The sequence below is a fragment of the Vidua macroura genome, chromosome 1, assembly GCF_024509145.1.
Source record: "Vidua macroura isolate BioBank_ID:100142 chromosome 1, ASM2450914v1, whole genome shotgun sequence".
Taxonomy (NCBI): domain Eukaryota; kingdom Metazoa; phylum Chordata; class Aves; order Passeriformes; family Viduidae; genus Vidua; species Vidua macroura.
The window spans coordinates 142,255,062-142,272,502 of record NC_071571.1 but is presented as its reverse complement, the minus strand read 5'-3'; the positions used below and the strand labels follow the sequence as shown (position 1 = coordinate 142,272,502).

At 45.3% G+C, this 17,441-nt stretch overlaps 1 protein-coding gene and 1 long non-coding RNA gene across 4 annotated transcripts; one reads left to right on the top strand and one right to left on the bottom strand.

Moving 5' to 3' along the window:
* Positions 1-1,451: 1,451 nt before the first annotated feature.
* Positions 1,452-2,278, bottom strand: LOC128817531 (uncharacterized). The gene is made up of 2 exons (XR_008440225.1): positions 2,199-2,278; positions 1,452-2,057 (listed from the first exon to the last, which is right to left on the bottom strand). It is a non-coding gene; the product is annotated as an uncharacterized LOC128817531 (long non-coding RNA).
* On the top strand, positions 2,129-11,019 carry C1H8orf76 (chromosome 1 C8orf76 homolog). 3 transcript variants are annotated; one of them, XM_053996044.1, is made up of 6 exons: positions 2,129-2,487; positions 2,802-2,897; positions 5,201-5,344; positions 6,201-6,649; positions 9,485-9,617; positions 10,730-11,019. In XM_053996044.1, the coding sequence occupies exons 1-6, from the start codon at positions 2,374-2,376 to the stop codon at positions 10,934-10,936; spliced, it is 1,143 nt and encodes a 380-aa protein (XP_053852019.1). In that variant the 5' UTR covers positions 2,129-2,373; the 3' UTR covers positions 10,937-11,019. The 3 variants fall into 3 exon arrangements, with proteins under 3 accessions (XP_053852019.1, XP_053852011.1, XP_053852029.1); XM_053996036.1 differs by having other exon boundaries at positions 6,135-6,649; XM_053996054.1 differs by lacking the exons at positions 2,129-2,487; positions 2,802-2,897 and adding an exon at positions 3,278-3,500 and having other exon boundaries at positions 6,135-6,649.
* Positions 11,020-17,441: the final 6,422 nt, after the last annotated feature.

Sequence of the window (17,441 nt, the reverse complement as noted above, 5' to 3'; positions counted from 1 at the left end):
GGAAAAACCCTGCCTGTCGCTGGAATTGTGTTCACAACACAACTGGGCTGTCTCTGGGCACCCTGACTGCTAGATTAAGCACACTGGCCTACCCAGTGTGCCCCCGCTCACCCAGGGTGAAGCTGGGTCACAGCCCCTCACCGCTGCCACGCTCGTGTGAGCAGCCACAATGGCTTTGCTGATGCACAGAACTCGCTTGGAGGCCACAACTTACTGGAGCACACTTTCATTGGTCCAGTGTTCGTGTGCCGAGCTGGTGGCTGGCAGTGGAGTAAGACCTCGGCTGCCTTTAGGGAGAGATTCATCTATAGCTTCTTTTTATCCCTGAAGCTGCCTACACAGAGCAGCTGCAGCAGCACAAGCTCTTGTAGGGCTTGTATATCTGAGCTCTCTCAAAGCTGCCTCTTCCAGGGATGATGTTTTCTCCTCTGTGAAGCCAAGGCTAACAGCATCAAGACAAATCATGCCATGCAAACGTGGGCAAACAGCTTTACTTAAGTACAGTGAGAATTTGTATTCTGGCAGCTACACTGATGACTTGGTACTTGGGGGAGAAATTGAGCAAACCTCCAGTGCTGACAAGGCGGAGGGATTTCTTAAAGTTGCATTTTTTCATTTTTGTAACTAATATATGAGGAGCTTTTTAAATGTCGTGAGGGCAGTCAGGGGCAGGGGAGAGCCAGGCAAAGAAGAAATGAAGGAGAGGGGCAATACTTTGCCCATGACTTACTGAAACCACAAGTCAGCTGCTAGGCCCCCTGTGTGGCACTTGGGAATCGTGGCTCTCCTATCACTGATTTACCAGACAAAGGCATTCTCTGCATTGCAACACAGAGCCTTTTGTAGACCACATTGGTATCCTCAGAAGAAACGATGGTCAAAACCCCCAGCCCTGGAGGACTCTGCAATCCAAGCTGGCAGCCAACCAGCTGCTGTGGGATTTGCCCTTGGGAATGCCTTGCTTTTTGTGTCTTCCTTTGAGCTGTGGCCACATTTCACTTTGATTGCTCATGTTCCCTTTTTTTTTTTTTTTTTTTTTATTTTATTTTATTTTATTTTATTTTTATTTTTGTTTATTTGTCTTTCTGGATTTTTATGCCTCGTTCATCAGACTGGTGTGTTGCAGCATGACCTGCACTCCTGGAGTAGGGGGAAAGGGAACGTGTGTGTCCAGTGTATGTGAGGAGCACTACAGGTGCTGAAACTGTTCAGACACTTGTGCCAGCCTCCACAGTCTGACCCCCATGTGCTTTGCCTGCCTCGCTGCAGGCAGGAGGAAGCCAGATGGTTTTGATGTGCATATACAAGTGACTGTCATCACCTACTTGATACTTTTAACAGAAAGACTGAAGCATGTCAGGTAAACTTCTGATTCCCTCAAGACTTAATTGCTGAACAGTTTCCTTTGTGCTGGAGGGCTTGTTTGTCAAACAACAAGTTTACAAGCAAAAGAAACAACAATCTGCTTTTATTCTTCTGATCAAATCCAACTACCAAAGTTGAGTTTCTACCCTGGCATTTATGCCAGGTCATGCTACATCCAGTCACAGCTCTGCTGGTATGAAAGAATATTTTAAGCACATTAAAACAAAACAAAACAAAGCAAAACAAAAAAAACCTAACAAAAGCAAACCACATATTTTACATGTCTTCTAGAAGAAAACTTTTAAAATCATCTATACAAGCACTACTTTGGCCTCAAAAGGTGTTTCGGTATCGAGAAATTCATTAGTCCATTTTGCAGGCTAAGGAAGTACTTTTCAGCTCACCTTCTCCAAACTTAAGTGGTGATTAGATGGGACAAAATGCACCTTCCTGGATGGACGGACTGAAGAGAGGAAACAGCACAGCACAGCTGTACCCTTAAAACACAGCACACTGTGCACAGTAGTGCCATGAGGAAGGGCAGGCAGCCGGGGCACGTAGAGCTCTCAATGAGCAGCCGGTGCCTGAGTCTTGACAACCCGAGGGAGGTCTGGGATCAGCGTTCGCTTTGCTGTGTCCGCGTTTTCCATAGCACAGTGTAGGGTCTTCTGGGAAAGCCTGTGGTGGAAAGTCTGAAATTTGGAAGGGACCTCTGGAGATCATCTAGTCGAACCCCCTGACAAGGCAGGGTCACCTAGTGCAGGTTCACATCTTCTGCTTTGAGACAGAAGTGAAACCAAATTAAAAAGTTACCAAAACACATTCCCACTCACCCTATGCACAGTCACTAGGACGAGATGCTAACACAGCACCTCCACAATTACGCAGTAAATTTATCGAGGCGCAGGACTGTAGTTCAGCTCGTTTCTGGCGGCACTTCCCTTTCGGTGAGTGGTAACCGAGCTCCTCCCCCTGCGCGGAGCGGGGCCGGCGGGAGCAGCGGCGGCGATGGAGCCGGCGCTGGGCCCGGAGTTCGAGGATTCGCTGTTCGCGCCGAGCCGGGAGCGGCGGGAGGGCGGCGGGGACGGGGCTCCGTGCGGCGCCAGGCACTGCGAGCCACGCGTGAGGACTCGGGGCGGCGGGAGGGCGGGCCGGGATGGCTGTGTGTGTGCTCTGCGTGTGCTCTGTGTGTGCTCTGTGTGCCCACTGTGGTTCCGTGCCCATGATGGGTCTGTATGTGCTCTGTGTGTGCTCTGTGTGTGCTCTGTGTGCCCACTGTGGTTCCGTGCCCGTGATGGGTCTGTATGTGCTCTGTGTGTGCTCTGTGTGCCCGCAGTGGTTCCGTGCCCGTGATGGGTCTGTGTGTGCTCTGTGTGCCCGCTGTGGTTCCACAGCGCGGCCCCTGACGGCTCTGTGTGCCCTCCGTGTGCCCGCAGTGGTTCCACAGCGCGGCTGACGCCGGGGAAGGCGCCGACGGGATCACGAGCAGCAAGTTCCGGGCGGACTGGGCGTTCCGGCAGCGGCACTTCGAGGTATTTCCAGGGCGCTCGCAGGGGCCGGGGAAGCTGTGGGGACACAGAGTGGGGCAGTCCTGCAGTCCCCGACGTGCTGCGCCAGGGTGAACGTACATTATGTGCCGCGGCCTGCGGGTCTGGCGGCCGTGCCGCGGTTAATCCCGCTCCTGGTTCGTGCTGAAGGGGCAGGGCCGGGCCGCGGAGCAGATCTGCGTTCTGCCACGATCCATCCGGGAGTCAGCCTGCAGCAAACTGGGCAGGAACGCGGCGCTGCCCCGGAACTGATCCCAGGCAGGCGGGCGCGTCGCAGCAGCTCCGCCGCGAGCAGAGCGGGTGTCTGTGGCCGGGGAAGCCGCGGTGGGAGTCAGGCATGTGGGTGTCTCAGCGCCCGGCGATAATGCCGTGTCCCACGAAGGCTGTCAGATCGCTGGCACCGCGTGGCCGCGGCTCACCTTTCTCAGAGCTCCCCCCGCTGTCAGAGGAAAGCTTCAGTGGCCGTCAGGCTCCTGCCGGCCGCGGAGCTGCCTCTGCATGACTTGTGCCAGGTCCCTGCCGCCTCCGCTCGCTCCGGAGGGCCGGCTGCACCTTTGCCCGCAGTGGTCCCAGGCCTCTCCTTTCTGTGTACGTCCTGAGCCGCATTCCTCATCTGCGATGCTCTCCCGCCTTCTGCCGTCCTAGTAGCAGGATCTAGTTTTTCGTTACCTTGTTTCCTTGTTGAAATCAGCATCCCCAGGCCTTGTTTCACGCGTAGTTTCTCCTTCCAGCCTATGGTTTGCATTACAGGCTCCCTGATTTCAAAGCCCTCCAGCTGACTTCTGACTCTACTCCTTTTGCCTTGCCCATTGGATTTGTAGATCTTTTTGTATCTCAGTTGGCACTGATCCTAATGTTATTTCAGCACTACTGCAGCCCTGTGTATACCTGACAGATATTTTCTAGTCTCAGCTGAGATGCCCTGAAGGCATTCATAAAAGGGTGCTGATAGCAGAACTGCCTCAGGCTCTGGTCAGATGTAGCTGCTAAATAGAACAGACCATTTTTTCCTAACTCTTCTCTGTTGCAGTGATTCATGTTAGAAATGTTTTCAGTTTTATTGCTAACCTAGATCATTGGTGGAACAAGAACCAGAGCTTGATTGCACATAAAATTATTGATTTGGAAGCATTGATCTTAGAAAGGGGGCTGGAAATGTGTAAATAGGGGTAGTAATCTCTTCTCTCATCATCATTTTTTTACTTCAGGATAGGCCACTTGATAGGAAGTGTCAAGGACAGCAGTGATCTAAGCTGTGCCCATTTTTAGGATATAGATGGCTGTAGAATCTGCTTGGGATTCATAATGCCTGAACCTTACCAGATTATATCCCTTTGTCACATAACAAGGCAAACAGAGTTGTCCTCAACCCTGTGATCCATTTCCACCAGTGGCTGCTGCATGCACTGGGCAGAGGGGAGCTCCCTCTTTTGATTAAGAATGAATGTGAGCTCAGCATCAAGAAAGAAAAATATTTCAGCCATTTTGCTAGGAAGTATTTAGAAGCTCTTTCTGTTAGAACCATTAAAGTTTGCAAGGAATAATTAAATACTCATTTTGAGAGATGGGAGAATGAGCGCTGCTCTTTAGTCTTTTCTCTAAGCACTTACACAAAGGGAGAGAAATCAAGATTCCAGACTTAGCTTCACTGAATACTTAATTTAATGTATTTAAATGTTAATTGGAGTCCTGGTGAGTGCCCTGAGCATTAAGCTGCAGAAGTATTGCTCATTCTTGCCTTTTTCCATAGCCCAGTTAATATTTATTTCAAGTACATTAAAACCAGCCTACAGCAACAATGGAGATTCACCTTCCTTGTGGTATTCTCTGACTTACTGATTATTTGAGGTGAGGTACTTGCAGGTTCAAACCTTCCCATGGAGAATGTCATGGTTTTGAAAGAAGGTCCCACAGATTTAGGATGAGCACTCGGATCACTGAGCTGGGGAAAAGATGCCTTGTGTCACTTATTACCCAGGGCAGTAAATGATCCCTTCTGGATCAAGCGTGGTGGGAGAGAGGTGGACAGATGTGTGGTGAATCCTGCTTGGGCCTCAGCATGAGTTAGAATTGAGGCTGCTCATCACCCTCTAGGCTTGGCTGTGCAGTACTGGGGCCTTGTCTCTTGCTCACACAGGTAGTAGCTGAGTCTGGAGAAATGCAAATGTGGACTTCAGGTTCTGAATTCCCTTTGCGACTGTAGTCATAAAGAAAATGTGCTGTCAGGCTTGCTTTAACATGCAAATCTCTCTCTGTTTTGTTGGCTTTTCTCCCTGTGACACTCCTAGAAAGCCCTGTGTGAATACTCAGACTGCCTGCTACTCTTACCTGCCAGCAACACTGCAATGAGGCGTGATGTCCAGGAGGGCCAGGCTCGGTGTTTATCTCGCCTGGGAAGGCACAAGGAGGCTCTGGATATTGCAGAAAAAATGGTAAATAGTGCAGTCTTTATTTTAGGCTTTGAACATGAAAACATTGCCAGTAGTTCTTCTATATGGACCATTTTCTGGAAAAATAATTTTCATGTGTATAATCCTTCAGGATGTTCAGTGCTCAGAGTATTTGGTAAACAGAGGGTAACTGTCACTGCAGATATAATCACTCTTTAGAAACTGGAACACCCTGTACCACAATGAGCTCCCTGTGCAGGGAAACTGGTAGTCCTGGAAGGGACTAAATATCATGCTCTGCCAGGCAGAATTAATGCAATGTAATAGGAATTATAAGAAAGGGAATAAATAAGTGCTTAAATCTTTCCACTATACAAGTGACAGTTCAAAACTCCCTTTTATTTCCATATACTTGCTGCCAAACTGCCACCAAGAAGAGTATCTAGCCACAAATAGAGTTTTTGCCATAAAGGAAAATGTCCAGAGGCTCTGAAGTCTGCTAGAATATTATTGATGATTTTTATTTTATATAAAAGGTATTTATGCTGCAAAGAAAGGCAGCTGTAGAACACTCTGAAGGCACATAAACAAATGACAGCGTTTAGGACCTTCTTGCCTCAGACTGGGACAAGGCATCTAGAGGGAATGCTGTCAGCTTGATTGTGCAAGATCTGTATCCCATTGTATCATTTTAAATTAAAAGCACCATTTTGTACAGTTTAAAAATTACCTTTTGGCATTTGTATGTCATTATTTAGGGAGACATTTTCTTAGGCTCTGAAGGATAATTCTGTTCTACTCCCGGTTTTAATCTATTATCTTTTGTTTCTAGAGAAACAGCGCTACTAACACAGATCACTTAACGACGGTTCTCAACCTGCAGTTTTCCATTTACCAGGGTCTGGAAAATGTAGAAAAAAAGATGATGTGTCTGCAGCAACTGATCTGCTTACATCCTTTCAATCCCTGGTTCTGGAAGTTACTTGCTGAAGCTTATATGAGCCTTCTACAGAATTTGTCTCCATTGGTCATTCCAGAAGCAAATCTAAATCAGTCTGAAGAGGTTTGTGTAAGTAATAGTTTCAAAACATCAACTGGCAGAGAGATGAATTTGCAGCCTCACAGATCAGAGGGCCAGAAGGAAGGCCCTTGGTTCAACCTTGCTGCAGAAACAAAGGGGGAGAATGCAGTGACTTGTCCCAGCAGCCAAGTAGTGAAAGAATTCCTCTGCACTTCAGGAGAACTGGAACAGACGGACAAAGAAAAATGTGCAGACTCCAAGGCCTGGAAGCAGAGCACGTTAAAGAAAGTTGGGATAAAAGCATGTGCCTCATTTATTAGAGCAAGGTAACTCGATGTATTCTTAGAATAATGTTACGTTCTCTCAGTCAAGTGCATATTTTTCCCAGTTTTTGTTTTCAGTTTGCACTTTCAATTTAAGTGTTTGTTTCAGAGGTGGCAACACTAACTTAGAAGCACCCTACTGTTGCTTCAGATCTAAAAAGCAAAATCTACTTAGTGTGGTAGTTGTGAAGAGTCTGAGTGGAAAGAGTAAACCAGTGTCACACACAGCTGAGAAGTAAAGAGTTTTTTAATGAGCTTATAAATCTTTTCAAGTAATTATATACAAAAGGGTCTGTTTTTCAACAAATGCTCCTGCTAGACCATTGCTGTTCCCTGGTCTGGTATTAAAGATGCAGTAGCAGAAGTGCCCAAAGGGAAGGCATAGCCAGTCTTCCTTCTGCGAGTGCCACCTGTCTTATTTGCTTAAAGCCTCATGCTTGAGTGAAAATGTATTTTATAATGATATCCCAATCTGCATAATGGATGAGGCTGGAAAATGAACTCCGTGACAACTGATTGACAGGGCTGCATTAAAATGTTCTTTCCTTTTCTTTTCCCTTTTCCTAAAACTCTTGCATACAGCAAAAATCCCCAAAACATAATCTTTCAAAGAGATAATTAGGAACTGGTTTTGTTAAAATAATCTTGGATGTTTTTTCCCCCTCTTGCCTCTCAGTAATGTATCAGTCATTGCATGTTTTTAAAGGCATCTAGAAATGTTTACAGAGAACAGTTTATAACTGCCTGCTGGGGCAAGATTTAAGAAATAAAAAAAGCCCAAACAGTAGCTTTTAACTGTACTCCAGACTAAGAGATGAAGACTTTAATTGCTACTCGGAAGAAGTTAATTGATTTAGTACTGATATTGAATACTGAAGGTACATTTATATTAATAATTTGTGTTGCTTGTTTCAGCGTGTATGGTTCAGAGCTGAGACAGTTATAAATGGTGGCATTTCCTTGCTTGGCTGCACAGTGGTTTATATTTGCAGATATACTTGTTCAGGATAAGCTTCTCCCCTGCCCAAGGTTTATGCAGGTTATCTAATATTTTCAGGTCTGTTGGATTTTAAGTGGGATCTAGATGTTGTATAAATGTATGTGCAGGATAAATTGCACCTGGAAAAGGGATGTTAGCACTGCTTTTTGTAGGAAATAAGGTTCTTTGTTGATACATCATGAATAATTGACTTTCATAGTTTTGAAAAAAAAATTGGAGGTTTTTTTTTGTTGTTGTTGTTAATTTTCATTGGAACTTCATTATTTTTATACTACATTGATGCAAATTTTGAAACAAAAATATTCTATAAATTAAAAATACTTTCCATTTTTGCTAGGAACCAACAAACCATCTGTAATTTCAGTGAAATTTTAACTGAGAAATTCATATTTGTAAATTTTGATGTTTATAGTATTCAAATGAAAGTTTTCATCTCAGATCTTGAATCTTTTCCTTAAAAACACACACCATTATTTTAACACCAGCTTCACTTAACTTCAGTAAATGGGATAAAAAAGTTTGTTGTTTTTCTTTTTTGCATTAAGCATGAATTAAACACATTTTCAGCAACAACACTGCTAAGTTCTAATGGTCCCTTGGTTAAATATTATAGAATGATAGAATTCCAGGTTGGAAGGGACCTCAAGGGTCATCCTTTCTTGGCAAAATCATGATCTAGGCAAGATGGCCCAGCAGCCAGTCTAGCTGAGTCTTAAAAATGTCCAACCCTGGGAAATCCACAACTTTCTTGAGGAGATTATTCCAATGACTGATCTCGTTGTAAAATACTTTCTCTTGTGTCCAGTTGGAATCTCCCCAGAATTAACATTTTACTTATTGTCCTTCATCTTTTCCATGTGGTTCCCTGTGTAAAGAGAGTCCCCGTCTTCTTTGTAGCTGCCCTTTAAATACAGAAACATGGTGAGGAGGTCTTCCCTAAACCTTCTTTCCTCAAGTCTGGACAAACCCAGTTCTCTCAGCCTGTTCCCAAATGGCAGGCTTCCCAGGCCTTTGATCACCTTTGTGACCCTTCTCTAGACCCTAATAAATTCTCTAAAACTGATATTTATCTCTGCAATAATGCCCATTGTGAATTTCAGTGAGATAGTCCAATATGTCTCTAAGTTCCTAGAAGTGTAAAATAAGCACAATACTGTCAATCTGACAGTGGATTTGAGACAAATGCATAGACACCTGGATATTTCTTCTGCTGACCTGTTTTGCAGTCCTTGTATGAAGAGGACTCTGGAACTGCCACTGTTCTTGCTGGTCGAGCGGTTGGTGACAGGGCCCTGCGTGACATAAACCCCTGTTGTGGGCAGAGTGTGTAACCTTCAGCAGTTCATGGTGGGCATGAACTCCTGGGGCACTGCCTGGTACATAAAACTGGTGAATGCTTTTAGAAAATAATCCAGGATTTGCCTGGGTGGGGAGGATGTTTGATATTTGTCCAAATCCCCAAATTTGTAGCTTTCCAGGTTCCATAGGTAAAAATGTGCTGCTATCTTGTGTCCATAGTAAGGACACGATAACTCACAGGTCCCAGCCTCACTTTTGAATGGTGTGATGAATATATGGGGACAGAAATGTTTGCATAGAGCAACCAGAGCTATTGTCATATTGTTTTCCAAAAATACTTCTCAGTAGTTCTATAGCACAAATATACAATATCCATGGTAGATTGATGCACGTGTATTGACTTTTTTGCAGTAGGCAAGTCAGGAAGAAGAACTGTTTTAAAGTGTTAATTAAAGTATTAACCATTATGGTTGTTTTTAGGTTTGCTGACTTGCTCTTTTTCTAGCTGTGTCAATTTTTAACTGTCTTTCTCATTCCAGGCTTTTACTTCAGCTTACCCAGTCACAACAGTTGTCCTTTGTGCTAGAACATAACAGAAAATGCCAAAAAGAAATCAATGACAAAGTGGCTCTGCTTGGTTTCGATGAAAACTCCTTGCTGTTGATGACCAAAGTAAGAGGATGTTTCATTGTGTGCAGGGTCTCAGTTCTTTGTGTGGACTGGTTGTGCTCAAAGCATGACACTCCCCTGAGCTCATTAAGTGTGCCAGGAAGCACAGGGAATTAGCTGGGCCAGGCAGCTGGCAGGGTGTTATCTGGAACTGACAGAGGTGCCTGGCCAGCCCTGGCCTGCGTCACACAGGTGGATCTCTGACCTGCTGAGATTCTCCTTTCAGGAATGTGCAGTGTTGTTAAGTTTCTCACTGGACTTGTATTTGCAGATGCATCAGCACTATGCATTTCCTGGGATTTACATTTTATCTCAGGAGTTTTAGATGCCCCAAAGTGAATCACTAGTTTGAAATGGAAGTGCAGATTACTTTGATGGCCACAGCAGTATTAAACACTTGCATAAAAAATACAAAGTATTTCCAGAAAAAGCCAGAGACTTTCTTTTGCATTTCTTTGTTTTGTTTAATGTACTAGTTTTTAAAAAAATAACAGAGGAGAGCAATATTGCATTTAATCTCTTCACAGAGATTTAATATTTTTAGTGCTATTTAAAGAGCTTCTGACTTTTATCTGTCGTAAGGATCAAAATAAAGCCAGCTAGATTCTAACTTTGCTGTCAGCATTTCAGCTTTAAGTTAGTGACAGCCAAGCCACTGCCGGGCTGCAGGCAGTCAGAGGGATGGCATCCATGAGAGGGCAGTAGCACACAGGCTACCTCAGGGTTGGGAAAGGCTGGAAAAAGAATCTTCTGTCCTTGCTTCCCTTGCTCTGACATGCCCCAGGAGCAGTTCAGTGTTGATTGATGATGCAAGGTGAGCACTGAATGCAGAGCTGGAGTTGAGATTTCTGCTGCTATTCAGAGTGAAACCTCCCTGTGCAAGTGCAGCCTGAAGCTGGAGGGGTTGTGCAGCGCTGAGCTTTGGTCTCAGCTCTCCCTGAACGCAGAATGCCAAGGCAGGCAACTTCATCATGCCTTGGAAACTTCTCCAGGATGGTGTGTGGTTCATGTGACAAGGGCTTTGCCTGTAAAGATTTGTTATTACTGCCATGTTTGATTTTTTTTTTCCTGCAAGTTATTTTCTTGATTCCCTTCTTTCTTACTCTTTTTTGCAGGCTATGGGGCAGGATCTTATACCAGAAAAACTAAAAGAGGAATTTCAGAGTGAGGTAAAAAGCATAGGCCCTTCAGCACTGTCATCACTGATAACTGCTTCAGTCATGGAATTTGAAATCAAATGGTTTGGTAATCTCCAAGATGATTTATGTCACTTTGATGGACAATTTTATTCAGACATTTATCACCCACCTTCAGTAACATAGACATTTTGTTGTATTTATTCTTGTATCTCCAAATGATTATGGCATGATACATGCAATAAAGTTCATATTACATTTTTTAAGAATTCTTATTTGTATTTCTTTTAAGAGTAGATATAAATCTCCATATTTAAACTCTTAATCTTGCATCCTTTTCTTTGTTTACTGATTTGTTTGTATTTAAAATTATAAGGAACACAGTGTAAAATCAAGCTTTCAGTTTTCAGAGGTAGCTTTCCATCATAATCCTCACCAATTTGTGCTTGAAGTGTGTGTGATTTTTTTTGAGGCATGCAATGCTGGTGGGATGGAAGCTTCCTTTCTGATGTCCAATTTGGAAATTTCTTGGTATCAAATTTGATGTTGTTGCATTTAGAGCCATGAAATTAGCCATTTTCTTAAGTAATTATTTTAATATTTTTGATTAACATTATAGTGATTTCCTGTTCAGAGACGGATAGCTAGAAATCTCAAATATATTTATGCTGAGAAATTGTCAATAACAATAATTCCATATCTTTTAGGAAGGAAATCTAAGTAATAAATATTCAACTTAAAACTAGGAGGTTTTCTCTTTTGGAAGCCGAGTGTTTGTTGCAGGCATGTAGTCTTGTGTTCAGTGTGCTTAGAACGAGAAGGAGAAAAACTGACAAGGTTGTTTATATGTACTGAAGAGTGTTTCATCAGATCATATCCTTTGTAAAAGCCTGCAAGGAAGATCTTTCCTGTGAAAACTGGCAGTGTTGTTTCTGCCTCATCCAGCTCCGTCTGTTGTGCTTTCAGTTGTCAGTGACAACACTTTGCTTTGCTTTCTCAAGCACTGGTGCTGTGTGGTTTGGGCATCTACAAGAGGGCAAAGGGACATTAAAGATCACCTAGTTCCAACCCCACTGCCACAGGCAGGAACACCTTCCACTAGACCTCTCTGGTCGTCCTGTTCTGGTGTCTCACCATTCTCACAGCAAAGAATTTCTTTCTAATATCTAAACTAAATCTGCTCTCTCAGTTTGAATCCATTCCCCCTTGCCCTTTGACTACCGGCCCTTGTGAAAAGTCCCTCTCCAGCTCTCTTGTATCCTCCTTTATGTACTGGAAAGCCCCAATGAGATCTCCCCAGAGCCTTCTCCAGGCTGCAGAGCACTACTTGTCTCTGCCTTTCCTCATAGGAGAGGTGCTCCATCCCTCTGAATATCTTTGTGGCCTCCTCTGGATTCACTTCAGCAGGGCCATGTCCTTCCTGTGCTGGGGACCCCAGAGCTGGTTGCAGTGCTGCAGGTGGGATCTCACCAGAGCAGAGCAGAGAGGCAGAATCCCCTCCCTCACCCGGCTGCCCATGGGGCTTTAGATGCAGCCCAGGACAGGTTTGGCTTTCTGCACTCCAGGTGCCCATGGCTGGGTCATGCCCAGCCTCTCATCCAGCAGCACCCCCAGGTCTCAGCACAGCCGCTCTCAGTCTGTTCCTCCCCCAGCCTGGATGGGTGCGGGGGTTGTCCCGACCCAGGTGCAGCATCTTGCACTTGGTCTTGTTAAACCTCATGAGATTCTTGAGTTTGTCCAGGGCCCTCTGGATGGCATCCCATCCTTCAGGTCTGTCAACTGCACCACTCAACTTGGTGTCATCTGCAAACTTGCTGAGGGTGCACTCAATCCCTTCATCTGCGTGACTGATGGAAGAGATTGAACCCTTGGTGTGGTTTAGCCCTCTGCTAAGTTGACTGAAACTTCTCCAGAAAAATGGAATATTGCCTTCAGCCGTGTCAAATTACTTTTGATAGTTTGGTGAGTTAGTGCGATTGAACCACATCCTGGGCAGCTGGTTACGAAGGGCGATGACTTGGCAGGTATCCTTGGGTGAGCACTGGTGCACTCATCATGTGCCACAGGAGATTTGGTTTAGTCATGCGTGTGCTTTGCTGGGCGGAAACTTTTGTGTGCGTTTGTGCAGCGCTGTAGTCAGGTGGCTATGAAGCCCGCTTGAGGGGCTGGGGATGCTTTTAAGATGAAGAGGTGTCGTAATTCTTCAGAAGAGACTGTCCACAATGTGTTGTAAATTAATTACAATGCTGGCATCAACAGGAGAATCTTACACCAAAGACAGCAAACGTGGAAAGCTTAATGCTAAATATGTCAGGAAAAAAATGAAACATGGACATCTCCCACTTTCTTCTTAAACTGAAGGTCATGAGTAGCCACATAAAAAGGCTGTAATTTGTTTTGTCTCAGCTGTTAGGACATCAGAACACAACTTCTATGGGACCAGGTCTTATAGACACTTAATGGAAACTCACCAAATTATTTGGCTTCACAAATAGCATTGGAACTGTTTTAGCAGCAAATTAAATACTTGCCAAACATTGTCATTTCATGACTGAGATATCCGAAACACACAGCAGCTAGCCAAGGTGATTTGGAAACTTTTTGTTGCCTGTCCAGATTGTTTGATTTGACATTGTCTCTTAAGCTGGGAACATAAAGGTTAACTCCCCACTGGTTCCAGGAGTTAAAGACAAGTGTTAGCTGTTAAGAGCAGGCAGTATTTTCTAAAACAATAATAAAGCAAAAATGTTGATTTTAACTACTGCAAAGAAAAGAAGATTAATGCTGTTCTGAATGTGTCACATAGTTACTGTTCCAAATAACCAGTGTTTATTGCACTGGGGCTATAAAATGTTCCTTTGTCCCATTTTTGCCTGGCTATCTCTCATCTCAGCTACTTCAGTTCTTCCTTTTTTGGCCTGCCTCTCCCTTTTTTGTGCCTCTTCTAACTCCAGTTTTCTGTTTCTGATTGTGTCTCTAGAGGGGCTTTGTATTTCCATTTTGCATTGAATGCTTCATTGTTGCCTCTACCTTCTGCATAATTTTACATCTGCCTGTAATAGATTTCTTCATTATTTGGCTTTTATATTATTGTTGCTATTAGTACATGCATCACTACTCCATTCTGAGTTAAACAGCAAATTTTACTATTGCAAATTGCAAGGGAGAATCCACTAACAGTTACTGAGGTTTGATTTTGTTATTTTAACACTTGCTTGTGGTACAGGTGCTTTGGGAAGGACCCTCTGCTGCTGGTTCTTATGCTCCTGAAATGATTGCTGCCTGCAAACACCATTATGTGTCCTGCTGCTGAGTGTTTGAGTGCTGCTGGCTTTGAGGTGAGGGACTGCGTTAGTGCTGTAATTAGTAACGTTAACACAGTTTTCATCACAGAATCATCAAATTATTTGGGTTGGAAGGGAACTTCAAAGGTCATCCAGTTCCAGCCTTCCTGCCTGGGGGTTTGGCAGGAAACTTTCCATTTGACCAGGTTGCTCAAAGCCCCATCCAACCTGACCTTGAACACTGCCAGTTATGGGGCATCTGTAACTTCTCTGTGCAACCTGTTCCAGTGCCTCACCACCCTAATCATAAAAAAATTCTTCCTTGTATCCTCTTTCAAATTAAAACCCATCATCCTGTCACTGGGTTAACCCTGGCCTGCAGCCAGGTGCCCACCCCAATGCTCTATCACCCCCTTCCCCCCCCAGCACTACAGGGAAGGAGAAAATAAGATGGATATAAAAAGGACCTGTGCTTCACAATAAAGGCAGTTTAATAGAGAAAAAGCAAAGGCTGCACAAGGAAACAAAGGAAAACAAAAAAATTATTTATTCTCTCTTTTCATCAGCAGGCAGTCATTGTAAAAATGAGGAATCAAGGGTTGTAACATGGACTCCTGCTTGTGCTCCCAGCTTAGAGACACCTTTATTGCTGGCAGTAGCAGAGGGGTTTTAGGTAGTGCCAACTTCTCCTGCCTTCTTTCTGGTACACATACATAAGCTAGATGCAAGCAAACCCATTTTGATAGTAATCTGGGAACCCAGGTGGGACCCTGTGGGCTCCCCACCTGGTGAGCATAGTGATGGCATATGACCCAGCCAGTACTGGGTGAGTTCCCCCAATTGTCCTTGCAGGATCCACACTCCCTGGGAAGGTACTAAAACTGGGAGCAGCATCAGTCATCGGGGGTTCAGTAGGTAAAGTGAAATGGAGTTCACTGGTGACAGAAATTCTGGAAAACTAGAAGAAAATTGACAGTACTTCAGGACTCCCATCAAGCTGGATGTAATTCTGTGTCAGGATGAGTAGCTGGAATGGTGGAGGGCAGACCCTCTGAGCACTGGCCCTGGGGAGGTTCTTCTGATATGAGTCAGTTGACCTTCCTGCCTCCTACGTGATACAGCATACAGCAACCTGCTCACTATTCCCCATCACCTTCTTGTCCATCACGGGACAAACTGGAAGTAATTTCCAAGATCTGTTGCTCTATCACCTCCCCAGAAATGGAAGAGCAGTTGGCAGCCCTAATGAGGGTTCTGGAAAAGGAGAAGGAGTATGGTGAGCAGTGGTTGAGGGAGGAGTAACCACCTGGATGTTACTCTTTGTTTTCTAGGCAGAATAACCAGGGAACTGACTGTGTCACAAAGGAAAAAAAAAAAAAAAAAAAGCAGCCTGTGGAAAAACTGGCAAACTGGTAACAATGGACATGGAGAAGGCTGAGGTATTCAATGAATATTCTGCCTCAGTTTTCACTGGCAACTTCTCCTCTTATGTCTCTTGAGTCGATGGCTCTCAAGGCAGGGACTGGGAAACAAAGTCCCTCCTACTGTGAGAGAAGATCAGGGCTGAGAGCACCTGAGGAACATGAACACTGGTCCTCTGTGGGACCTGGCGAGATGTGTCCTAGAGTCCTGAGGGAATTGGCTGGTGTAGCTGCCAAGCCACTCTCCATGATACTTGAAGTCATGGAAGTCAGGTGAAGTCTCAAGTGACTGGAAGCAGCCTGTGGAAGAAACAATCAGTGAAATGCTCCCAGGTTCACAGGCAGGAAGCACAGGCAATGTCCTCGAGCACAGGCTCCTCTGGGTGCCTCCAGTGTGAGCAGCAGTTGCCGGTGGGATCTGGTGGGAGTTGTATGTCCGGGCACCAGGATGAACATTCCACCTTAATGGGCAGCACTTGCTCACAGGACATCAGCTGAAAGACCTGCAGGGCTAGTTCTGGCTGGGGAAGGGACACGGGGACACTTTGGAAAACCCTGGCCAAGCCCAGCCTATTCATGCAGCTTAGTTCCAGGGTGTGAATGCTGGGGCAGCTGTGAGTTCCTGGTGCCCTGCAAAACCTTTTCTGGTGCACAACAGTCCCTTGGGCAGTGGTACTTGCCTGCTCTCTGCTCCCCGTGGTGAGGACATGCACAGAACCAGCCCTGACAGGAATGTAATTGCAGTCACCACCCGTGGTGCTCTGACATGGCAGAGTTGCCCTCCAGAAAGCCCTGGGGCTTTTCTTAGGCTCTGCAGGGGCCCACATGGGGACATAATTGACCTCTAGAGTGCTCTGAGGCCTCACCTGGGCTTTGCTGGGACCCATTGGAGGCCCCTGCTGCACTCCACAGGTCCTCCCACTCTAAAAAGCTCTAAACATCCCCAAAAAATCTGTTTTAATTAGAAACTCACTTCTGTAGATCATCTGGAGGTTGGTATAAGCTACATTTATTTAATCTTTTAAGCCCTACCTAGATCATCTTCCTTCAAAACATTACAAAATAGGAGGGCAGCAGGGGAATCCAACGGGCCTCAGCAAAGCCCAGATGAGATCCTGAGTCACTACGGAGAGTGACCAAAGCAGAGAGGCAGAATCCCCTCCCTGGCCCTGCTGCCCATGGGGCTTTGGATGCTGCCCAGGGCACGTTTGGCTGCCTGGGCTGTGTGTGCAGTGACAGCTCATGCCCAATAAACCCTCCAGTAATCCCAGATTCTCCTCCGCGCTGCTCTCAATCCATTCACCCCCTACTCTGCACAAGTACTGTGGACTGCCCCAGTCCAGGTGCGGGACCTTGCACTTGGCCTTGTTGAACTCCATGGGGTTCATGTGGGCCTCCAGCCTGTCCAGCTCCCTCTGGACAACATCCCTTCCCTCCAGTGACTCACCTGCAGCACTCAGCTTGCTGTCATTCTCAGACTTGAGGAGGGTGCATGGTGTGCATGAGTTTATCTGAGCCCTTGCTGCAGATGGACAGGGCAGGTCGGCACCTGCCATGACCTTCCTGGCAGCTTCTGCAGCTGCCTATGAACATTGCCCTTTATCACTGAGTTGTGGGGGCCTGTCAGGATTTTTAGCGTAACTCATTGCTGACATTGTAAACTGACTGTTTTCCATCAAAACTGGAATTTCATTCATTTGATGTTCAAATTCAGATGTTATCTGAACCAACACAAGCTGTTTTCCTGATCCAGCTGAAATTAACTCACAGTGGTCCTTCTGGATTATTAGCTTGACCCTTACCTATTTTTCATTAGCTATGTTCTCCAAAACTTTTGTAGGCAAACTGTCTTGCCCCACAGAGGTGAAAAGAGCTCCTTCATGGACTTCACAGGGCATGGCCTGAGGAAATCAAGGTCTACAAAGTTCTACCCACATCCCCCTCTGTACCACCCCAGCTGGGCCACAACAGGATCAGTGAAATGAA